Raw genomic sequence first — 23,352 nt, 5'->3', positions numbered from 1 at the left:
ATAAATGTTAGTTCTTTTCCTACCATTTCTTCAATCCCCAAAAAAACTCCATCTAAAAAAGAATTCAATAATTACTTCATTCACATCATTATAACCGCATTCCATGGACACTTTGGCTGAACAGGAGCAGGAGCTCAGATACTACTTAGTGAGAGAAGTTAAATAGATCAGATCACATCAGGGCTTGCGCACGTCCTGCCAGTGAGTTTGACAGTACACCAGCCCACGTGCATCCTCTTGTCTCCAGTGATTGGCATAAGGCCTGGAAAGCCTCCTGGGGGACAGAAAGCAGGTGGTTAAAATTGAATTCTGCATACTATTAATTTTTTTTTTTAAATGTTTCATTTATTTATTCATGAGAGTCAGAGAGAGAGAGAGAGAGAGAGAGGCAGAGGCAGAGGGAGAAGCAGGCTCCCCGCCTAGCAGGGAGCCCGATGCGGGACTCGATCCCAGGACCCTGGGATCATGACCTGAGCCGAAGGCAGACACTTAACCATCTGAGCCACTCAGGCGCCCCGCATACTATTAATTTTTAACAAATATAATGTGTGATGAGCTGGGAGAGTCCCAACAGGAACAATGATGTCAGGAAGGAAAAGCAGAGGAAGTGAGACAGATCCAGTGAGCCAGATCCAGTAATAGAATTCAGAAGGAAATGTTGGCTCCAGGGTCAAAGACACACACCTGATACAAGAAACTACCCTAGCCCAGCCAATCTGGAAGCACTTGGACACTCTGGAAGAAAGTGACTGCACGTTCATATGAATTGAGAAAGCTTAGACGTTGAGGCCCCAAATATTCTGGTATTATCAGACACTTGATTAAACATAACAGTGGGGAGGAGTTTCCTATGGCTGCATAACTAAGTACCATAATTTGGTAGCTTAGAACAAAAGGAATTTATGGTCTCACAGTTCTGGAGACCAGAAGTCTGAAATCAAGGTGTCAGCAGGGCCATGCTCCCTCTGAAGATGCCAGGGAAGGATCTGTTCTGTGCTTCTCTCTGAGCTTCTGGTAGCCGCAGTTGTTCCTTGGCTTGTTGATGCATCGCCCCATTCCTGATCCCATCACACCAAATAGCCACTTCACATCATGTTCCTCTGTGCATATCTGCCTCTGTGTCCAAGTTTCCCCTTTATATGACACCAGTCATATTAGATATTGGGCATTACCCTAATGGTGTCATTTTAACATGATTACTTCTGTAAAGACCTATTTCCAAATAAGGTCACAGTCTGAGGTATGGGAGGCTCAACGTATCTCTTTTAGGGTGCACACAATTCAACCCATACCAGAGGATGTATTCCCTTTTCCACCCACAAAAAGCATGCTGGTGAAAGTAAATTGGCTGAGCTCTACACAAAAGTGGTCACTGAAGCAACAACAGTGATGACACAGAAAGCAGGCAGCCCGATCAGACCTCGCACCTCTGCTAGAGCCTAAGCTCTGCAGTCCAGGTGGGCAGGAGCCCTGGTGCCAAGAGTAGAGCTTCATACCAACTGTCACAGCTCAGAACAAATGAAGCCCATGGGAATTTGGACAGTAGCTCTACCAGAATGGTACCTCCAGAGGACTTTGGGGACTGAACTGTGATATTCCAGCTTGACTAGTCAAGGCAGAAATGAAAAGATCTATATTGCTAATCACTGTATTACTTTCGGATTTCCACCTTGCCTCAGAAAAAGTATTCTCTTTATTACCAAGAGCTACAAGCACTGATTTGCAGCTTTACCAGAGACAATAATAGCATTATGTTTTTACTAATTATCTGATTTCATTGATTATCTGACACAGTGGATTTTCAGCTTACAAATGTTGATCATGGTGGTAACCACCAATAACAGGTGAAATTCCAGAATAGCACAAGAGCAGAACTATTGGGAAAAGATCAGCAGCAATTGAGGACCAGTTCTAATTGAAAGACATTAGTAAGTAGTACCTCTAAAGCTTCTGGGCACTATTTCAATAGCAGGACCCAGAAAGTCCTAAACTTCTTTCTGAAAAAGTGAATGGAAGCTTGAAGCACTGCAATTTGGGTATCACGGGTCACTAAAGCCTGTGACATTCAGGATACATTTTGTTTTACCCAAGAATCAATCAGTACAATCCTTTAAATAGCTTCTCTGGTACACTTAGAATTTTTCAATTAACAAAAACTAAATTTCTGAAAACTTAAAAATCCATGTGTTTCTTAAATAGGGTGTAATTAGGTTCTAATTACCCATGGTTGATTAGCCACATATGGATGCGGAAATGGTATTCTACTTTTACCTACAGTCTTTATGATTTAAGGGTTTGTGACAAAGTACACCTTTCCTCTGTAAATCAGTATGGATATTTATCACAACACTATGTATAAGAGTACAAATTTGGAAACATCCCAAATGTCTTAAAATACAAGAATGATTAGATAAGTCTACTCATAAATGGAATATTTCAGAGTCATTAAAAACTATGTGAAGAATATTAAATGAAATGAAAATGCTTACATTATAACATTAAAAGAAAAAAGCAGGACATCAAACTATATGTAGTGTGACTACAATTTCATTTAAAGAGAGAAAGAGGGATGCCTGGGTAGCTCAGTCGGTTAAGCATCTGCCTTAGGCTCAGGTCATGATCCCAGAGTCCTGGGATCAAGCCCCACATGGGACTCCTTGCTCGGCAGGGAGCCCGCTTCTCCCTCTCCCTCTGCCTGCCGCTCCCCCTGCTTGTGCTCTCTCTCTCTCTAATAAATAAAATCTTTTTTTAAAAAGTGTATGCTGGGGCGCCTGGGTGGCTCAGTCGGTTAAGCGGCTGCCTTCGGCTCAGGTCATGATCCCAGGGTCCTGGGATCGAGCCCCGCATCGGGCTCCCTGCTCAGCAGAGAGCCTGCTTCTCCCTTTCCCTCTGCCTGCCGCTCTGCCTACTTGTGCTATCTCTCTGTCAAATAAATAAATTTTAAAAAATCTTAAAAAAAAAAGTGTATGCTTAAAAAAAGAGAGAGAAAGAGAAACCAAGAAAGAAATAAAAAGTCTAGAAGAAACTATAAAAATATATTAAAATGTTAAACCTGATCTCCAGACAGCAGGGTTACAAGTAACTTTTACTTTCTTTTAAGATCTTTGTGTTATCTAACTTTCCTGCAACCAAAATATTTTCAAAATCAGCAAGTAAACAATGGCATTTTTTTAAATTACCATGATACTTTCAGCTCATACATTGCAAAAGAGTGGAAAGGCCTTGGGGCGCCTGGGTGGCTCAGTCGTTAAGCGTCTGCCTTCAGCTCAGGTCATGATCCCAGAGTCCTGGGATCAAGCCCTGCATCAGGCTCCCTGCTCGGCAGGAAGCCTGCTTCTCCCTCTCCCACTCCCCCTGCTTGTGTTCCCTCTCTCACTGTGTCTCTTTCTGTCAAATAAATAAAATCTTCAAAAAAAAAATTAAAAAAAAAAAGAGTTGAGAGACCTACTCCCTAAGCCAAGAAGCTTTAAATTCAGAGGACAAATTATTTTATTAAAAAAATAGTAACCAGGGGCGCCTGGGTGACTCAGTCAGTTAAGTGTCTGCCTTCAGCTCGGGTCGTGATCCCGAGGTCCTGGGATGGAGCCCTGCATCAGACTTCCTGCTCAGCGGGGATTCTGCTTCTCCCTCTCCCTCTGCCCCTCCCCCTGCTTGTGCTCTCTCTTTCAAATAAATAAATTAAATCTTTAAAAATATAGTAACCACACAAAAATTTTAACACTAATAAATATAGTTTATATAATATTCTCCGAAAGAAAAAATTACTACTAGACATGCAATAGAAATAACTGAATCTCTGATGGTACGAGGAAGTTAAAGGCTGATAAAACAATGTCCTTTAGTACTGACAATTATTATTCGTGTTAAGCTAATTGTAATAAAACACAAACACACACCATCATTATTTTTGTCCAGACTATTAAATGCCAGCCTCATTTTTTTCTCGTGGTCTTTAAGGTACTGCAAAAATTCTCCAAAGTCCAATCTTGAATCCTCATTGGTATCTCCAGCTTTAAAAATGTCCTACAAGAAAGAAGAAACTCATTGCAGAGACATATTGCAAGTAAACCCACTGTAGCATGCTAACATTGGCACATTTCACACATATTAATTATTGTCTTAGTTTTTCAGTCACAGATACAAGGCTAAGAACATTTGTGATTTTTTTTAAAGATTTTATTTATTTATTTGAGAGAGAGAGACTGAGAGAGAGAGCACATGAGAGGGGGGAGGGTCGGGAGGGTCAGAGGGAGAAGCAGACTCCCTGCCGAGCAGGGAGCCCGATGCGGGACTCGATCCAGGGACTCCAGGATCATGACCTGAGCCGAAGGCAGTCGCTTAAACAACTGAGCCACCCAGGCGCCCAGAACATTTGTGATTTTTTAACTTGTGCAATACTAGAGTCAATAACCACCATGTCATTCCAAATAATTCTGAATTTATAAGTAGGTATTTACCAGAGGTAAACAATGAATGCCAAGTGCCTTGAGAGAAGAAAGATACTAAGATACATAATCTTTGCCATCAGAGACCTCACATTCTATTAACTAAATGAGAGAAAATACTTAAATTTCTAGGAGGACTTAAGATGGTGGATTAGTAGGGGGACCCTGGGCTTCCTCCTCCCTGGAACACAGCTAGCTCAACATCAGATCATTTTGAACACCTAGGAAATCAATCTGAGGATTAAGAAAACAATCTGCACAATTGGAGGGAGAGAACATGGCAGATGTGAGTTTCAGAGCCATGAATTGAGGGAGAAAAAAGCTGCAGTGCCACAGAGGAGAGGGAGCACTTTTCTTGGAACAAAGTTGGGGAGGGAGGGAGAGAGTAGCGGGAGGGTCTGTGCAAGACGTCATGGTGTTGGAATCCCCTCCGTGACACTGGGAGAGAAAGCTCCCCTTCCCAGAGTACATTTGGAAGAGGGTTTTTTTTTTTTAAGATTTTTTTTTTATTCATTTGAGAGAGAGATAGAAACAGCAACAAAGAGCAGGAGCAGGGAGGAGAGGGAAAAGCAGGCTCCCCACCGAGCAGGGAGCCTGACATGGGGCTCGATCCCAGGACCCCCAAATCACAACCCGAGCCAAAGGCAGAAGCCAACTGACTGAGCCACCCAGGGGCCCCTGGAAGAGGGTTTTTGCCTCTCCAAGGACAAAAGGCCCACCAGGCACCACAGAGCAGCAGTTCAACAGCAGGGGACAGAGGTGCAGGCAGAGGGCTGATAACCTGGTCATAGCTTTTCCCTGTGCATCACCATAGACTCCAGCCACCTGTGCAGCCTAGGCAACTGCTTTTCTGGGACTGAACAGTGCCAGGCGCAATGCTGTGAGGCTCTTCTCCAGGGGAGGGAACAGGTCCACACCTTGCCGTGCCCTTTAAGATACAGAGTTTTGAAACCCAGCCACGGGCCAAAGATAAAACATAGAAGAACTGTGGTGCCAGGAGTGCCCACAGCCAGCCACAGACAGATTGAGGGCATGGATCTGATGAAAGCCTGCGGCAGAGGAAAGGAGATTGTTCTCTTTTCTGTGAGGGCTGCCTAAACAGGGAGGCTGTGAGTACCCCTCCCTGGAGATGAGAGGGCAGGGTGACACCATCTTCCACCCCCACACACACACCCTGTCGACTTCAGAGAGAAACACAGCACCTCCAGTGGAGGCTGGAGTCCCTTACACCAAATCCTGGCCCCCTGCGCCTGGCAAGGGCATCTTTACAAGGGCAGTTCTCACTGTGAGACAGAGCAGCGGGCCCCTCCCTCAGAAGACCAACACAGGCCCCCCTTATGTACCAGGTCTACCGATCACAGACTGCTCCAAAGTCTCAGCTTCAGTTCTGGTGGAACTGGTTTTTTATTTTTTCTTTTCCTTTTTTCTTTTTTTCTTTGGAATCAGGCTCATAGTTTTTTGTTCATTTGTTGGTTGGTTTATTTGTTTCCTTTTCTCATTTTTTGGATCAGGCTTTTTTCTTTTCTTTTCTCCTTCTTTCTTTATCTTTGGACTCAGGCTTATACTTTTTTGTTTGTCTGTTTATTGTTCCTTTTCCTTTTCTCTTTCCTTGGATCAGGCCTTTTTTGCCCTTTTTTAAACATATCTTAACAAACAAATCAAAGCACACCTAGTTAAAAGTCCAAACACTCCCCACTGCAAGGAAGGAGGACCTCTGCAGAGGACTGACCTGTGGAAAAGAGCAGCCAAAACACAATAGCAGAGTGCACACAGCATACACCAGAAACACTTCCTGAAATGCCAGGCCCTGGACAGTGTATGACCCCTTCTTCTTTTTTTTTTTTCCATTCAATACATGCCTTCTTTAATACCCATCACCAGGCTAACCCATCCCCCCACCCCCCTCCCCTCTAGAACCCTCAGTTTCCTTCTCAGAGTCCATAGCTCTCATGGTTCGTGTATGACCCCCTCTTAATATAGTATTACTCTCAGGAGTAGGAAACATAACAAGCCTTCATAACATGTGAAAGACAGAAACTTAGACATAATGACAAGATGGAGGAATTCTCCCCAAAAGAAAGATCAAGAAGAAAGCACAGCCAGGGATTTACCCAAAACAGATATAAGCAATATATCTTAACAATAATTTAGAACAACAGTCATAAAAATACTAGCTGGGCTTGAAAGAAGCATAGAAGACACCAGAGAAACACTGGCTGCAGAGATAAAAGACCTAAAAACTTGTTGGGCCAAAATAAAAACATCTATAACTGAGATGCAAAACCGACTGGATGTAATCACAATGATGATGGAAGAGGCAGAGGATCAAATAGGTGATACAGAAGATAAAATTATGGAAAATAATGAAGCTGAAAAGAAGAGGGAAAGACAATTATTAGATCAAGAATACAGACTTAGGGAATTCAGCAATTCCACAAAATGCAATAATATCCATATCATAAGAGTCCCAGAAGAAGAGCAGGAAAAAGGGGCAGAAGGTTTATTTGAACAAATTATAGCTGAGAACTTCCCTAATCTGGGGAAGGCAACAGGCATTCAAGTCCAAGAGGCACAGAGAACTCCCCTCAAAATCAACAACAAAAAAAGTCAACACCAAGACATATAGTGAAACTTGCAAAGTACAAAGATTAAGAGAGAATTCTGAAAGCAGCCAGGGACTAAAAGTCCTTAAACTATAAGGGTAGCCACATAAGGTTAACAGCAGACCTGACCACAGAAATTTGGTAGGCCAGAAGAGAGTGGCATGATATATTCAACGTACTGAATGGGAAAAATATGCAGCCAAAAATACTATATCCAGCAAGACTGTCAATCAGAATAGAAGGAAAGATAAAGAGTTTCCAAGACAAGCAAAGACTAAATGAGTTCGTGAACACAAAACCAGCTCTGCAAGAAATATTAAAGGGGACACCTATTTTTTTTTAAGATTTTATTTATTTATTTGAGAGAGAAAGAATGAGATAGAGAGAGCATGAGAGGGGGGAGGGTCAGAGGGAGAAGCAAACTCCCTGCTGAGCAGGGAGCCTGATGCAGGACTTGATCCCAGGACTCCAGGATCATGACTTGAGCCGAAGGCAGTCACTTAACCAACTGAGCCACCCAGGCGGCCCTAAAGGGGACACTTTCTGCAGGAAAGAGACAGCAAAAGCAACAAAGACTAGAAAGGAACAATCTACAGGATCAGTGACTTTATAGGTAATACAATGGTGCTAATTTCATATCTATCAATAATCACTGTGAATGTAAATGGACTAAATAATCCAATCAAAAGACATAGGGTAAAGATCCATCAACAATATGCTGCTTACAAGAGGTTCATTTTAGGGGCACTTGGGTGGCTCAGTTGGTTAATCATCTACCTTCAGCTCAGGTCATGATCCTGGGGTTCTGAGATCGAGTCCTGAGGAAGTCTGCTTCTCCCTCTCCCTTTGCCCCTGCCCTCTGCTCATGCTCTCTCTCTCTCACTTTCTCTCTCTCAAATAAATAAATAAAATATTTTTAAAAAAAAGACTCAGACCCAAAGACACCTCCAGACTGAAAGTGAGGGGGTGGAGAACAATCTATCATGCTAATGGACATCAAAAGAAAGCTGGAGTAGCCATACTTATATCAAACTAGATTTTAAACCAATGTCTGTAATAAGAGATGAAGAAGGGCACTACTTCATAATAAAGGGGTCTATCCAACAAGAGAATCTAACAATTGCAAATATTTATGCCCCAACTTGGGAGCAGCCATATATAAATCAATTACTAACAAACTTAAAGAAACTCATTGATAATAATAATATAATAGTAAAGGACTTTAACACCCCACTCACAACAATGGAGAGATCTTCTAACCAGAAGATCAACAAGGAAACAATGGCTTTCAATGACACACTGGACCAGATGGACTTTACAGACACATTCAAAACATTTCATCCTAAAGCAGCAGAATTCACATTCTTGTCGAGTGCACATGGAACATTCTCCAGAGAAGATCACATATTGGTTCACAAATCAGGCCTTAACCAGTACAAAAAGATAATACGATGCATATTTTCAGACCACAACGCTATGAAACCTGAAGAACACAATTTGGAAAGAACAAAGAACACAAGAACAAGAACACACAAAAACAAATTTGGAAAGACCACAAATGCTTAGGGGTTAAAGAGCATCCCCACTAAAGAATGAATGGGTTAACCAGAGAATTAAAGAAGAAATTTAAAAATACATGGAAACAAATGAAAATGAAAACACAAGAGTCCAAACCTTTGGGATGCAGCAAAGGCAGTCATAAGAGGTAAGTATATAGCAATACAGGCATTCCTCAACAAGCAAGAAAAGTCTCAAATCACAATCTAACCTTACACCTAAAGGAGCTGGAAAAAAGAACAGCAAATAAGGACTAGAACCAGCAAAAAAAGGGAAATAATTAAGATTAGAGCAGAAATAAATGATATAGAAATCAAAAAACCTGTAGAACAGATCAATGATACCAAGAGCTGGTTCTTTGAAAGAATTAACCAGATTGATAAACCCCGGCCAGACTTATCAAAAAGTAAAGACAAAGGACCGCAGTAAATAAAATCATGAATGAGAAAGGAGAGATCACAACCAACACTACAGAAATACAAACAATTATAAGAGAATATTTATACACTAACCAATTGGACAATCTGGAAGAAATGGATAAATTCCTAGAAACATATGAACTACCAAAACTGAAACAGGAGAAATATAAAATTTGAGCGGACCCATAACCAGCAAAGAAATTTAATCAGTAATCAAAAATCTCCCAACAAACAAGAGTCCAGGGCCAGATGGATTCCCAGGGGAATTCTGCCAAACATTTAAAGAGGAATTAAAACCTACTCTTCTGAGGCTGTTCCAAAAAATAGACATGGAAGGAAAACTTCCAAACTCATTCTATGAGGCCAGCATTACCTTGATTCCAAAACCAGACAAAGACCCCACTAGAAAGGAGAATTACAGACCAATATCCCTGATGAACATGGATGCAAAATTTCTCAACAAGACACTAGCTAATCAAATCCAACAATACATTAAAAGGATTATTCACCATGAGCAAGTAGGATTTATTCCTAGGCTGTAGGGGTGGTTCAATAGCTGCAAATCAATCAGTGTGATATACCACATTAATAAAAGAAAGGATAGAACCATATGATCCTCTCAATACATCATTTTGACAAAATACATCCTTTCTTGATAGAAACCCTCAAGAGAGTAGGGATAGAAGGAACATACCTCAAACCTCAACATCATAAAGGCCATATATGAAATGCCCACAGCTAATATCATTCTCAATGGGCAAAAACTGAGAGCTTTTTTCCCCTAAGGTCAGGAATAGGGATGTCCACTCTTACCACTGTTGTTCCACATAGTACTAGAAGTCCTAGCCTCAGCAATCAGACAACAAAAAGAAATAAAAGGCTTCCAAAGCAGCAAGGAAGAAGTCAAATCTTCACTTTTCACAGATGACATGATACTCTATGTAGAAAACCTGAAAGTGTAATGCTAAGCGAAATAAGTCAGTCAAAGACAAATACCATATGATCTCACTCATATATGGAATTTAAGAAACAAATGAGCAAAGAAAAAAAACAGAGAGAGAAAGACAAACCAAGAAACAGACTCTTACCTATAGAGAACAAACTGATGGTTACCAGAAGGGAGGTGGTGGAGGGGGGGATGAGGATTAAAGAGTACACATATCATGATGAAAATAAAACAAAATAAAGGGAAGTGAAGTAAAATAAAATGAAAAAAAGGAAGAAAAGAAAACACAGCTAACGCTTTCAGAAACAGAAATGGACAATGCTGAAGACAAGTTATCCAGTGCGTTTGTGTTCAATAACCCAAACATCAAAGGAATGTATGGCTGTGAAGAAAGCTTTAACATTTGACTCCCTGGACTACTCTGGCTATAAGCTCCAGAGAAGCTTGTGGAAGTCCTGAGCTTACTGAAGAAATCATGTGACTATCACATGCTTAAGGTTTATAATTTACGGCTGCATTTGAGGAAAATAAAATGATTCATTTTGAAAATGAAGCCAGTGTGTTAGATTCTAGAAGAGGGGATATATGTATAAATGAAAGGCCACTGGACTTTCGGTCATTTTTCTATTCTGTAAAGAAAAAAAATCCCACCCTGCACTTAAATCTCTTACATCCTTTCTATTAGAACCAGTTTCATTCATGTTGACTTCCTGGGAAGATTTCAGGAAACTTACTCTTTCCAATTTTAGTATATGTGCTGCCGCAGCAAACACCTGGAAACATCTTCTTAATCAGGGTGCACTCATTTGATCTTGTCGAATGGTCTGAATGTGCATCTCCTGACCAGGTTGATGGCTGTTAAAATTCAGAGCAGGAAGTCCTGACTGCTGGTGTGACGTGTGGTGTGTTTTTCTGCCCAAACTCGGAAGGGCCTCTATTTTATAAAAAAATCTTTGCCAAATGCTTTGATCTAATAACTGGTACTGGTAAGGGGTAAGCAAATGAAGCATCAGACAATGAAATTTTTTTAAAGATTTATTTATTTGAGAGCGAGAGAAAGTGGGGAGAGGGGCAGAGGGGGAAAGAATCTTAAGCAGGCCCCAAGCCCAGCACAGAGACTGACGCGGGGCTCGATCTCAAAACCCTGAGATCATGACCTGAGCTGCAATCAGACTGAGCCACCCAGGCGCCCCACTTCACCCAGCATTTTTAATCCATTTTCTTTTGCCACCCTAAATGTCTGCTCAGAGGTGGGGATTTCAAGCTAACCCAGACCGTTTAGTTGAAAGATCTCTTAGATGGCTTTTCATCTAGCCTGCTCCCCTCAATTCTACAACTGAGGAAACAAAAGAAAGCTGAGGGCTTTTGTCCACCCCACGCTATAGGGTAGGTGGAGGCAGAGCCAGGATTCTGCTCACATCTCCCCTTCCTTGTACGTGACATGCCAGCTCGGCACTCTGAGGAAGCCAGTAAAGGCAACAGGGTGGTCTGGCTTCTGTGTCTGGTCAGCATTCTGATAAGATTTCTCTCTAATTTGATAGAAGTCATATTTAATTATATTACAAACCCCATCCATTTATGTGAATTACCATCTAGTTTCTTTAGAATTATGAAACAGTGGTTTATATTAGCAGGGAAGACATTGTAACAATGCAGAATTACTCTTTCGGGATACAGTAGTAATCATGAAGAACATGGGGTCTTTTCCTAGAATTCCCAATATGCATATACTTTTTGGATCCTAAGTCAAATAGCTAAAATTTTTAAACCTAATATTTTTATCACCAACTTTTCTTTAACAGTATTCTTTTTGTCATTTAGTTATTGATTTTCCTGGGTGTGATATAGGTTCTATGAGATGATATACATACTTTTTTTGAAAGCTGAGTCTCATGAATTGAAGTAGTTGAGGTCCTTCATGCTTGTCATATTTACTAAAGTAGTTGGCACAAAATGCACCAAAACCTAGAGCAATAGCTTTATGTAAATGCTCTGAGAGCCTGCCTAGTATGTGTTTGGAAACATCAAAAACTCCAAGGTTGCTGAAACTATTACAGCTCACTGTAATACAGTGAGTGAAGGAGAGGGGGAGTGAGAAATGGAAGAAAACAGGAGATGAGGCCAGAGAAGTGTATGTAATTAGGGAGTATTATAAATTATATAATTATATATAAATTATCTTGTTTATCTGTTTAATGCTCCAAGAAATAAAGACTTTGTCTAGTTCATCACCACACCCCAAAAACATAGAACAGTTTCTGACATACAATGGGTAATCAATAACTGCTGAACAAAGCCTAAAAATGTGGAGAAATAATATAAAGAAAATATATTTTGTGGATTTTATTTAATCATTCTTTGGCTTACTTAAGAATGGTTTACCACTTAAGTTGTTCCCAAATTTTCACTATTATTACAGGACATGCTACAATGACTATTTTTGTGAGATTACAATCTTTGAATTGCAATCGTTTGTAACATAGATTCCTGGAAAGAAAATGGCCAAATTATCATCCAAAAAGGGAATGCCAAAAAACTATGACTGTAAAAAAAAGGAAGGGGGGAGGGAAGGTAATGTCAAAAAGCTGACAGCTTTTCTTCTAAGATCAAGAACAAAACAAGGATGTCCACTCTTGCCACTTTTATTCAACATAGTACTGGAAAGTCCTAGCTATGACAATCACACAAGAAAAAGAAATAAAAGGCATCCATATTGGTAAGGAAGAAATTAAACTTGTCACTATTTACAGATGACATGATACTATACATAGAAAATTCCAAAGGCTCCACAAAAAAAAAAAAAATTATAAGTAATAAATGAATTCAGTAAAGTTGCAGGATACCAAATTAACACCCAGAAATTGGTTGTTTTTCTATCACTAATAATGAAGTAGCAGAAAGAGAAATTAAGAAAACAATCCCATTTATCCATTTACAGTTGAAAAAAAAAAAAGAATAAAATACCTAGGAATAAACTTAACTAAGGAGGTACAAGACTTGTACTCCGAAAACTATAAAACAATGATAAAAGAAAAAAAAAAAACAATGATGAAAGAGATTGAGGACAACACAAATGAAAAAATATTCCATGCTCATGGATTGTTAAAATTAATATTGTTAAAATATCCATACTACCCAAAGCAATCTATAGACTCAATGCAATCCCTATCAAAATAACAACAGTATTTTTCACAGAACTAGAACAAATAATCCTAAAGATTCTGTGGAACCACAAAAGACCCTGAATAGCCAAAGCAATCCTGAGAAAGAAGAACAAAGCTGGAGATACCACAATTCCAGATTTCAAGATATACTAGAAAGCTATAGTAATCAAAACAGTATGGTACTGGCACAAAAAATAGACACCTAGATCAATGGAACATAGAGAGTCCAGAAATAAACCCACAAGATTGAAAAATCTCTTCCAGGGGCACCTGGGTGGCTCAGTCGGTTGAGCAATGGACTCTCGACTTCTGCTCAGGTCATGATCTCAAGGTCATAAGATTGAGCCCCGCCTTGGGCTCTGCACTAAGCAAGGAGCCTGCTTAAAATTCTCTCTATCCCTTTAGGTGCCTGGGTGGCAGAGGGGGTTAAGCATCTTGGTTTCGGCTCAAGTCATCATCTCAGGGTTGTGAGATGGAGCCCCTCATGGGGCTCACACTCATCACAGAGTCCGCTTGGGATGCCCTCTCCCTCTCCCTCTGCCCCTCCTGCTCATGTTTGCTCTCTCTCTGTCTCTGTCTCTAAAAATAAATAAATCTTAAAAAAAAAAAAAAAAGATTCTCTCCCTCTACCCCTCCCCCCCCCCCCCCATCATGCACTTTCTTTCTCTCTCTCAAATAAAAAAAAAAAATCTCCTCCCCTCATTTGTTCATTTTCCTGAAATAGTCCTTCTCTACCAGTTTAATTTATTCCTCTTTCATTCCCTTTGCTAGACAAGTCTTCCAAAGCAATTTATAATTTTCTATTGTAATGTTTGTTTAATGAAGCTCCAAGATGTATATTTTTTTTTCCTTTGGAAAGCAGGTCAACTTGCAGTATTCCTAAGACGCTATACTGTGTACACCATGGAGTTTAAAAGGGCATAGAGGTTACTGGGAGTAAGATAGATCAGAAAAAGGTTTTCTTCTCCTTGGAACCTTTTAAAAACTTTTATGTCGGAATCGTTAAGTAGCATTTTCTACCGACTGGCTTGAATGGCTAATTTTTCCTCCTTTGCCAATAAATACATTTTTATTCTACTACAGTTAAATTTCTAGAAATTATTTTAATAATGGATGATTTTTTTTGCCATAGTTCATTTATATCCCATCACTAATCACACCTGCTCATTCAATACATATTTATTGTAGATTAAATTTGACTTAAAGTCATATGCCAATTCTAAGAATACATGTAGGAACCACATGCTTTCCTATGCATTACATTTGCTAGTAAGTCACAAAACAAATAGAGGCTAAAATGAAGAAAGCTTTTTGAAGTAGTACAAGGAAATTTTACAGTGAAGGACAATAGTTTTATTTTTATAAGGCATATAAAAATGCAGAAGTATAAGTTGTTTTTAAAAATAAGAGCTTGCACAGGGTGCTTGGGTGGCTTGGTCGGTTAAGCGTTCAACTCTTGATTTCAGATCAGGTCAGATCTCAGGGTTGTGGGTTCAAGCCCCATGTCGGTCTCCCGGCTCAGCAGTGAGTCTGCTTCTCTCCCTTTCTCTCTGCCCCTTGCGCTCGCTATCTCTCTAAAATAAATAAATAAATCTTTAAAAAAAAAAAAAGCTTTCTCATTTTCTCAAGGGTCAATGAGGTTCATTTCTCCAGGTGATTTACATTATCGAGAGAATTCAAATTAGAATTTTGAAACTTAGAACTCTTGTTTTTTATACATGAGAAAACATAAATTTAGAATGAAATGGAAAAATGTAAACTACCTAAGACAGTACCTAACACATAGCAAATGATCAATAAATGTTAGTTCTGTCACTCTTCTGCTTGCCTTGTCAACGGCCAAATGACTAGCCAAAGGCTTATCTGCACGGTTTACAACATTATTGGACAAGAGGCTGGCCTAATTCAAAATTGTATATTATGTATGCCATTTCATAAAGTTATGGGTGAACTTTTCAACTCAATTATTTTTAATTAAAGTTGGTGTGTACATATAAGCCCACCTGTGGGTTCAGCTGAGACTGCTGTCGAGGAGGGAGCTGCTCACACCACTGGGCCTTCTCAGACCCTCCCCAGCCATGCTCCCATTCTAGTGTTTCAGAATCTCCCACATTCCCGGTAAAATCTGTAGAAGTGGAAATCTTTTTCCACCACCCTATTTCCACCACCCTCCAACCCTATGGATATAAATTAGTACAATAATAACAGTTAACATTTACTAAGTGATGATTATTATGGGTCCTCACTGTGCTAAAATAAAGCCTTACCTCGTTTAACCGAAACAACTACTCTATAAGGTGGGTTCCAGTCTTATTAGGGAAATTTACCCAAGTGGAGCCATGAGATTGAGATGCTGAAATGGTGTGGAGGTGAAGGTCATTGGACATACACAGTCAAGGAATTAGGAAGCCTGGATGTGGCATGGTTCATATGCAGAAGTGGATGTGGAAGTCACCCAGGTCAGTGGAAGGATCTGGAGTGGAGATGAAGACTGTAAGCAGGTGCCAAATCTTCAGTGACCAAGAGGTTTATACAGAAGGTCAGGAAGTAGCAAAGAATAAAATGGTTAGGTCAGATGGCAGATGGCATGGGCTTCAGTGAAGCAGGTGGTTCGAAAGGAGAAAGAGGAGGGGCTCCAACCGGGAGAGGGCTGCAAGACGGCTCCTTGGAGGAGAGCTGCTTCGGTAAGACCTGCCGGGGAAAGCAAGGCTCTGTGAAGAGGTTTAAGTGCTGAGAGGTTGTTAACCACAAAAAAAAATTCCAGGGGTCACAGAAAGATTTGGGTGGAAATGAGGGAAGGAAACTTTCTTCCTGCTACTTCCTTATTCTTCCTTAAGGAATTAGAGCACTGATAATAGATCAAAAACAATTAGGCCCACTGCTAAAACAGGAGAGTTTTACTGGGAGGAGCAAAAGGACTATAAATAGAACTCTAACAAGTGCACATTTCTTTCTGCTTAGTAAACTCTAAACTGGTTTTCTAGGCCCGGTCCCTGACCCCTCCCCTCAGAAGGTCCTGTAGGAAACAGGGTAGAGCCCAGAGGAAGAAAGGGCACTGGCAGCTTAAATTTGCCTATAATCTAGGTGTTTCTCAGCCTGAAATCCACAGACCCCTCGGGGTCTGAGTGTTTTCTATGGAAATTTTCTAATTTTGTGTTTTCTTTCTGAAGATAATCTGAAGGCAAATAGCATAAGCAACCAGATAACCACTTTATAACTAAGGCTTAATATTGATTTCATTGCCCCCATGTATTTGTGTTCACACACAAGCTACTTTCAAATAATACCCCTTTCTTGAGGGCTAATGAAAAAAAGAACAGGGGTTCACCTCATTGGCAATAATGCATTTTTTGCCAAGTAAAATCCAGTGACATCAGAGCCCACCATATGAATGACAGTTTTCACAGTATTCAAACAAAAAAAAAAGAAAGTGGAGAACAGAGCAAACATAATTTCAGAATGCTTAACTCAAATTTATCAATCAACAGAATATTCATAAGAAAGTAGAAATTTAGTTTTAGCCAAATGTTATTAGCTATCCTATTAAATAAATGTTATTTATTAGAATTTCAGTGGTTTTTATAGTCTTGTGTTTAATTTGTATATCTGTTAGGATTTATGTTTATATAAGAGCTATAAGCATAATGATTTTATGCTTTTTATGTTTATATATATATCTAAGTAACATGATAAAAATGATTTAACTCGGGGCACCTGGGTGGCTCAGTTGGTTAAGCGTCTGCCTTTGGCTCAGGTCATGATCCCAGGGTCCTGGGATTGAGCCCCGCATCGGGGTCCCTGCTCAGTGGGGAGCCTGCTTCTCCCTCTCCCTCTGTCCCTCCCCTCCACTTGTGCTCTCTCTCATGCTCTCTTTCTCTCAAATCAATAAATAAAATCTTTAAAAAAATGATTTAACTCGATCCTTGGGAGTACAAGAATAGTTTTTCTTTAGAAGTTAATATGTAGGCATATATATTCAAGTTTGGAGACCCACTAGCCTAGATTGTGTTCAGAAGTCAAGAACTTCCAGTAGTCCAGCACAACTTCCCTCTTCACAGATGGGAATAACATGGAGATCTGGGACCAAAGCCCCAGCTCAGAGTGTCCTCCATGTTGTGCACCCTCCCTTGACTTTAACACATATCACTAGCATAGGAAGGTGGTCAGGCAGCCAGGAATTCAGAATCCTAGCCCTCTCACTTACGGCAGAGACACAACCAACAACAAGGTACACACATGCATGAAATTACTGAAGGTTAGACACTTCCTCCATCTTGACAAACCCCACAGTTAAATTCAGTCTTCACCTTACAAGACCTCTCAGCAGACTTCTCAGTTCTATATAACTCCCTCCTTGAAATATTTGACTCACATGGTCTCCCAAGAGACCATACTCTCCTGATCTCCCCCCCACTTCATTAAATGTTTTTCAGTCTCTTGTGTTGGCTCTTCCTGTTCCTGACCTTGAAATGTTGCAATGATCCAGGACTCAGTCCTCAGAGCAGCTCTTATATATCCTCTACCTGGGGGATCTCACCCTATAAAAAGCTTTAAATATATTATGCTGATGATGTACATCTCTACCCTGACATCTCCTCATGATTTACAAAACTACTACTTGCTATATCTACCTGGTTGTTTAAAAGAGACCTCAAATGTCCAAACCAAGAACTGTTGATTAATCACTCACCCTACTTCACTACTCTCCAATTCTGCCTGATCTTGGCAAATGGCACCACCATCCATTTGGTTGCTCAAACCAAAATTCCTGGAGTCATTCTTGAATTCTTCCTTTACCTCACACTCCAAATCCAATTAATCAACTAGTCCCATCAGCACTATTTTCCAAATGTATCTCTGTAGTAGATTCTGTGGTGTACTGCTCACATCTCCCTCAGGACTGAGAGTAGCTGGGAGTACTCGTGACTGACAGCTCTTAATTGAGCCCTTCCCTTTGTGTTGCCCTAGGCAGAAAAGACTCACCTTGCCTGAAGTCACTCCCTGGAGGCAGCCAACTTCAGTAAGTGGGGGAGGAGGCAGAGGAGGCGGGGGCAGGTAATAAAGGCCTGGCCTGTTGCCTCAAAGAGGGACAACTCTAAAGAACTATCCCAGATCCACAGTTCCTTGAATTGTCTGAAGCCTCTGTTGCAACTCCATCACAGCTCATCTTCCCCCTCTGTCCTGCTTCCTCTGCTCTCACAGGTATCATCCCTAGGAGTACTCCCCAGTAAACTTTCTGCACACGAATCTTGAGTATTAGAGGCAGCTTTCATGGAACACAACCTATGACAGCTGGTACCAGAAATGGTCTTAGGAAGCAGATTCCACATGATACACACAGTCATTGGTGGTAGACGGTGAACTGTGATGGGAAGAGAATTCATTGGCTGATGCAGGACCTCAGTTTTTGAAAACTTTGGGAGAAATACCAATTATAAGTACTATGGAATTGGATGGATGTTACTGCAGGCCATCAATGCATTGGAAAAAAGGCTGAGAATAATACAGCACCAAAAATGTGGCATAAATATACAATGGAGTATTATTCAGGCTTAAAAAGGAAAGATTCTGATATCTGCTATAACAGGGATGAACTCTGAGGATATTATGCTAAGTGAAATAAGCCAGGCACAAAAAGACAGATACTACATGATTTCACTTACATGAAATACTTAGTCAAAATCATAGAGACAGAAAGTAGAAAGATGGTTGCCAGGGGCTGGGGGGAGGGAGGAATGGGGAGTTATTTTTTAATGGGCATTAAGTTTTCATTTTACCATATGAAAAGAGTTAAGGAGATAGATGGTTGCACAACATTATAAATCTGCTTAATACCAATGAACTCTATACTTAAAAATGGTTAAAAGAGTAAGTATTATGTTATTTGTATTTTACCACAATAAAATAATTGGGAAAAAATCATAGCCCAAAATAAATAGCACAGATTACTACTTACAGACTTACTAAGGAATTCAAAGGTGGAGGTGTCCATCATTTAATTCACCATTCTGAGTCCTACAAAAGCTAGATGGATCACAGTGGAGGATGACAGTGAACATCTGCTCAACCAAGCAGCAGAAGAGTCAATTGCAGCTACAGATCCAGAGGTGGTATCTTTACTAGAGCAGATTAACACAGCCTCAGGGACATAGAATATGGCCATTGATCTGGTGAATGCATTGTTTTCCATTTACCAAGAAGGAGAACCAGAAACAGTTGGCATTCCCATGGCATAGACAATAATATACATTTAAATCTCCTGCCCTCTGTCACAGAAGGACCTGGTCCGTCTACACATTCACTATATTGATGACATCATGTTAATTAGACTAGATGAACAAGAAGTAGCAATGAGGGTGTGCATGGGGGGCACAATCTGTTAAGTGTCCGACTCTTGGTTTCGGCTCAGGTTGTGATCTCAGGATCCTGAGATCAAGCCCTGCGTTGTGCTCTGTGCTCAGCGGAGGGACTGCTTGGGACTCTCTCTCCCTCTCCCTCTCCCTCTGCTCCTCAACCTCCACTCTAAAAATAAATAAATAAATCTTTAAAGAAGAATAATAATTCTCTTATTTAAAAAAAAAAAAGTAGCAATAGGTTGGAGGCCTTGGTAAGGTACATACACTCCAAAAGGTGGGAGATAATAGAGTCAATGAAGATTCAGGGATCTACCACATCAATTAAGTATTTCCAGGACCAGTCTGAAGCATGTCAGGACATACCCCTACCACCACCAAAATAAAGGGCAAATGATTGCATCTCATACCACCTAAGAAGGAAACACACACCTGAGGCCTCTTTGAGTTCTGGAGGTAATATATGTCAAAATTAAGAAAAATTCTGTGACCCATTTCTGAGGAACAAGAAAGGTTAACAGCTTTCAATGGGGACCATAGTTGGAAAGAGCTCTTCAGCAGATCCAAGTCATGCAGCAAACAGCCCTGCCTCTTGGGCCGCCTGTCCCAGTAGACTCTGTGGTATCACAAGCATCAGAGGTAGGAAAAGATGCTGTGTGGGGTTTACAGTGAGCTCCAAAAGAAGAATCTATAGCAGAGCTCTGTAACGGTTCCTGGTATGCTATGGGGCCCGGGTAGAAACAGAGTGCTTAAATATGGGACATCAAATGATATACAGCCAGAGTTGCCTATCTTGAGTTGTATTCTGTCAGACTCACCAAGTCATCAGTTTTGGTGATTCCAGCAGCAAACCATATGATGGAACAGTATATGTGAGATCAAGCCCAAGCAGAATCAGAGCACAAGCAAGCCCCACACACAAAGAGCGATGCAGATTTTCACACCCCATCACTGTTACACCATTACCTCTCCCTAAGCCCACACTTGTAACTACATGGAGATTCAGTATGACCAGCTGACACAGGACTAAAAAGGATGAGCTCAATTCACAGATGCATTTCTTAGTATGTGAGTGCAAATTGAAAAAGGCCAGTTATGCACTACTCAGCACTACTCAGGAATAATCTGAAAGACAGCAATGAGAGGAAATCTGCCCAGTGAAAAGAACTTCAAGTAGTGTACCTGATCGTTCACTTTATGTAAAAAGAGAAGTGGCTAGAGAACAATAAATATAGACTCGTGGACTAGCTTGGTTAGATGGTCAGTGGCCTGGAAGCAAAAAAGATTGGAAAATCAGAGACAAAGAGGTCTGGGCAATATGTACAAAGATGGAAGTGGACACAAAGTAAAAATATGTTTATATTGTATGGTCACTCCCATGGAAGAGGTATGAAACAACCAAGTAGGCAGAATGACCCAGCCAGATAAAGTCAACCAGACTCTGTCAGCTGACACAATGAACACCAGTGCCAACACAGTGGTATCGTAACGGAGTGGTCATGGTGGTGGAGATAGATCGATGGGCCAAACAGCATGGGCTCCCACTCACCAAGCCTAATATAGCTACTGCTGCTGCCAAATGCCCAACCCACCAGCATCAGAGACTAATACTGAGCCACTGACATAACATCACCCCTTCGGGAAACCCACCAGCCATTGAGCAGCAAGTTGATTACTCTGGAACTATTCCACTCTGAAAGGTGCAGTGTTTCATCCAGACACATATTTTAGGTACATATTTGCCTTACTTGCCTGAGGAGCCTCAGCCAGCAGGACAATCCAATGATTAAAGAGTGTGTGATCTTTTGACATAAAAGTACACATTACATTGCATTGGGCCGAAGGTCTTATTATACAGCAAAGGGGCTGTATAATGACTATAAGACCCGCTAGCCCTCTCACATACAGGAATCTCCGAACCATGGGACTATTTTGGACTTCTAACACACGCATCTCACCAGTAGAGAGCTGAAACAAGTGGGGTGACATCTGAGGACTGTTTAGCACTGATAGGGGGGAAGTAGAATAATTTGTTTTCTCTTGAGATCCTGAAACTTTCACCTAACAGTTTTTAAATAATCAAGTCGCGACTGGTCCAGAGAAGGAAGACATCCCTAATTTAGGCAAAGTACTAAATCGATCAGCTGATCCATGTCAACCCATGGATCAAGGTCTGACTCCCCCTAGACCTTTGGTGTCGATGTCAGAAAGAGACAGCAGCTCTGGGGACCTATCTGTGCCCGTCTTTTGTACAAGACCCTGAAGCATGAACCTAGACTGTGAACATCCTAAGAAAAGAGAAGGTCTCTTACTCATGAATTCACAAAGGCTAACCTGGCCCCTGAAATTCTGAACGGGTTCAGTAAATGCTGAGTCACCAGAAACCCACTCAGTATCTCCCAAAAAACCCAGGAGAAGCCTCTGGTCATTGTGGAAAGTGTTCTAAGAGGGCTGAGAACGTGTTTCGCTGGGCTGCATTATTCTGCGCTGCGGGGACTTCGCAGAAGCGAACCCCAACACCGGTCTTTGAAAGAAGCTCTGCAAAGAGCAAGTATGGCTTCAACCTCTACCCAGCAACTCCGCCACGCTCCGGGTGCCACATTCCCTTGGTCACTCACATTCTCAGAGTTCAGACCGAATGAGGAGCCCCGGTTTTTCAGCCCCTCCTGGAGCTCCACGATGTCCACCAACCCGTTCCCGTCGCGGTCCAGGTCTTGGAAGAGGATCTCGTAGTTGGCGTAGTCATCGTCTTCCTGGCTGGCCACCGCGGGCAGCACGAAGTCCCGGAGCCAGCGCAGCATGGCCCGTCCCTCCCGGCCGCGGCGGCGTGGCAGCTCGGCCGCCTCTCCTCTGGGTCCCGGCGACGGCGTCCCGCCCCTCCGGCTGCGCCACCTGCCGCCGCCCCGACGACGACGCCGGGCTGCTCGAGGCTGCAGGTGGCCCAGGCAACGGCCCGACGGAGCCTCGGGGGCGGGCGGAGGCGCGCAGCTGGACTACGGGGCGCCGCTGGGAGAAACTCCGGAGGCCCGCCTCGTGGGAAGCCGGGCCCAGGCCCCTCGGGAGGGGCGGCGCGCCCCGGAAGTTGGAAGTTGAGGCGCCAAACGCGGCGGCACCCGGCATCCAGGACCGTCCCGGGCTCACCCGCGCAAGGGGGGCGCGCGTTCTCCAGGCGGCGTCGGAAGAGCATCCGGGTGTTTCCCAGGGCGAACTGAGCGGCTGCGACCGCTGAGTTGCCCTGACCGGCGCCTCAGACGGGAGCATCCCGTGCCCCGGTGCCACCCCTCCTCTCGGGGGATGTCTGAAGAGGGCTCCAGTCTCTCCCCTCCTGGCCCTCTCCCAGGGACCTTGGGGTTGTTTCCAGGAGCCTCCCTCTTCCTCACCTCCCACTTTCTCCCAGACCCACTGCAGCCTCGCCACTGCCCCCACTAGCCACCTTACAGAACTCTTTTGTCACAAAATCCAAAGGACACTTTAATATCCTTGTCTTATTTAATGCTGGTCCCGTTTAGACACTGCTGACTACACTTTTTTCCTTTGTCTTGTGGGACACCAGACATTGCTGCCAGGCCTCAGCCTCTTTTACAGGCTCCCGCAAAGGAGCCTGAAACCTTCTAAAATTGAGGGTAGACAGGGTTAAGGGATTATGTAAAAACCTAGTTCTGTAACTTGTTGCACTGAAGCTTTGTGTCCTCAATCTCTGGTCACATCTTTTGAAAGTCAGAGGCACAGTCTAATGACAGGCCCAGACCAGTGTTTTAAAAAATATTTTTTCTTGGAAGATCCCAAGTCTTGGACCACAGAATAAAATTAGCTTATTTCTTAAAATAATATTAGGTATACTTTAAGATGTAATTTATTTCTTATA

General features: G+C 41.9%; 1 protein-coding gene across 1 annotated transcript in view; it reads right to left on the bottom strand.

The window, feature by feature from the left end:
- Positions 1-22,288, bottom strand: part of LOC116639563 (calcium-binding mitochondrial carrier protein SCaMC-1-like) — a 50,863-nt gene extending 28,575 nt beyond the window's left edge. Inside the window, exons 1-2 of the mRNA XM_032416087.1 lie at positions 22,106-22,288; positions 3,897-4,023 (exon numbers count right to left, since the gene is read on the bottom strand). Of these exons, the coding sequence (XP_032271978.1) occupies positions 3,897-4,023; positions 22,106-22,288 (310 nt within the window). The remainder of the gene's footprint in view (positions 1-3,896; positions 4,024-22,105) is intronic.
- Between the last annotated feature and the right edge of the window lie 1,064 nt (positions 22,289-23,352).

This window comes from Phoca vitulina, unplaced genomic scaffold, assembly GCF_004348235.1.
Source record: "Phoca vitulina isolate PV1807 unplaced genomic scaffold, GSC_HSeal_1.0 scaffold2, whole genome shotgun sequence".
In the NCBI taxonomy this organism is placed as follows: Eukaryota; Metazoa; Chordata; class Mammalia; order Carnivora; family Phocidae; genus Phoca; species Phoca vitulina.
The sequence above is the reverse complement of the archived record's forward strand: the minus strand, read 5'-3'. Positions and strand labels throughout refer to the sequence as shown.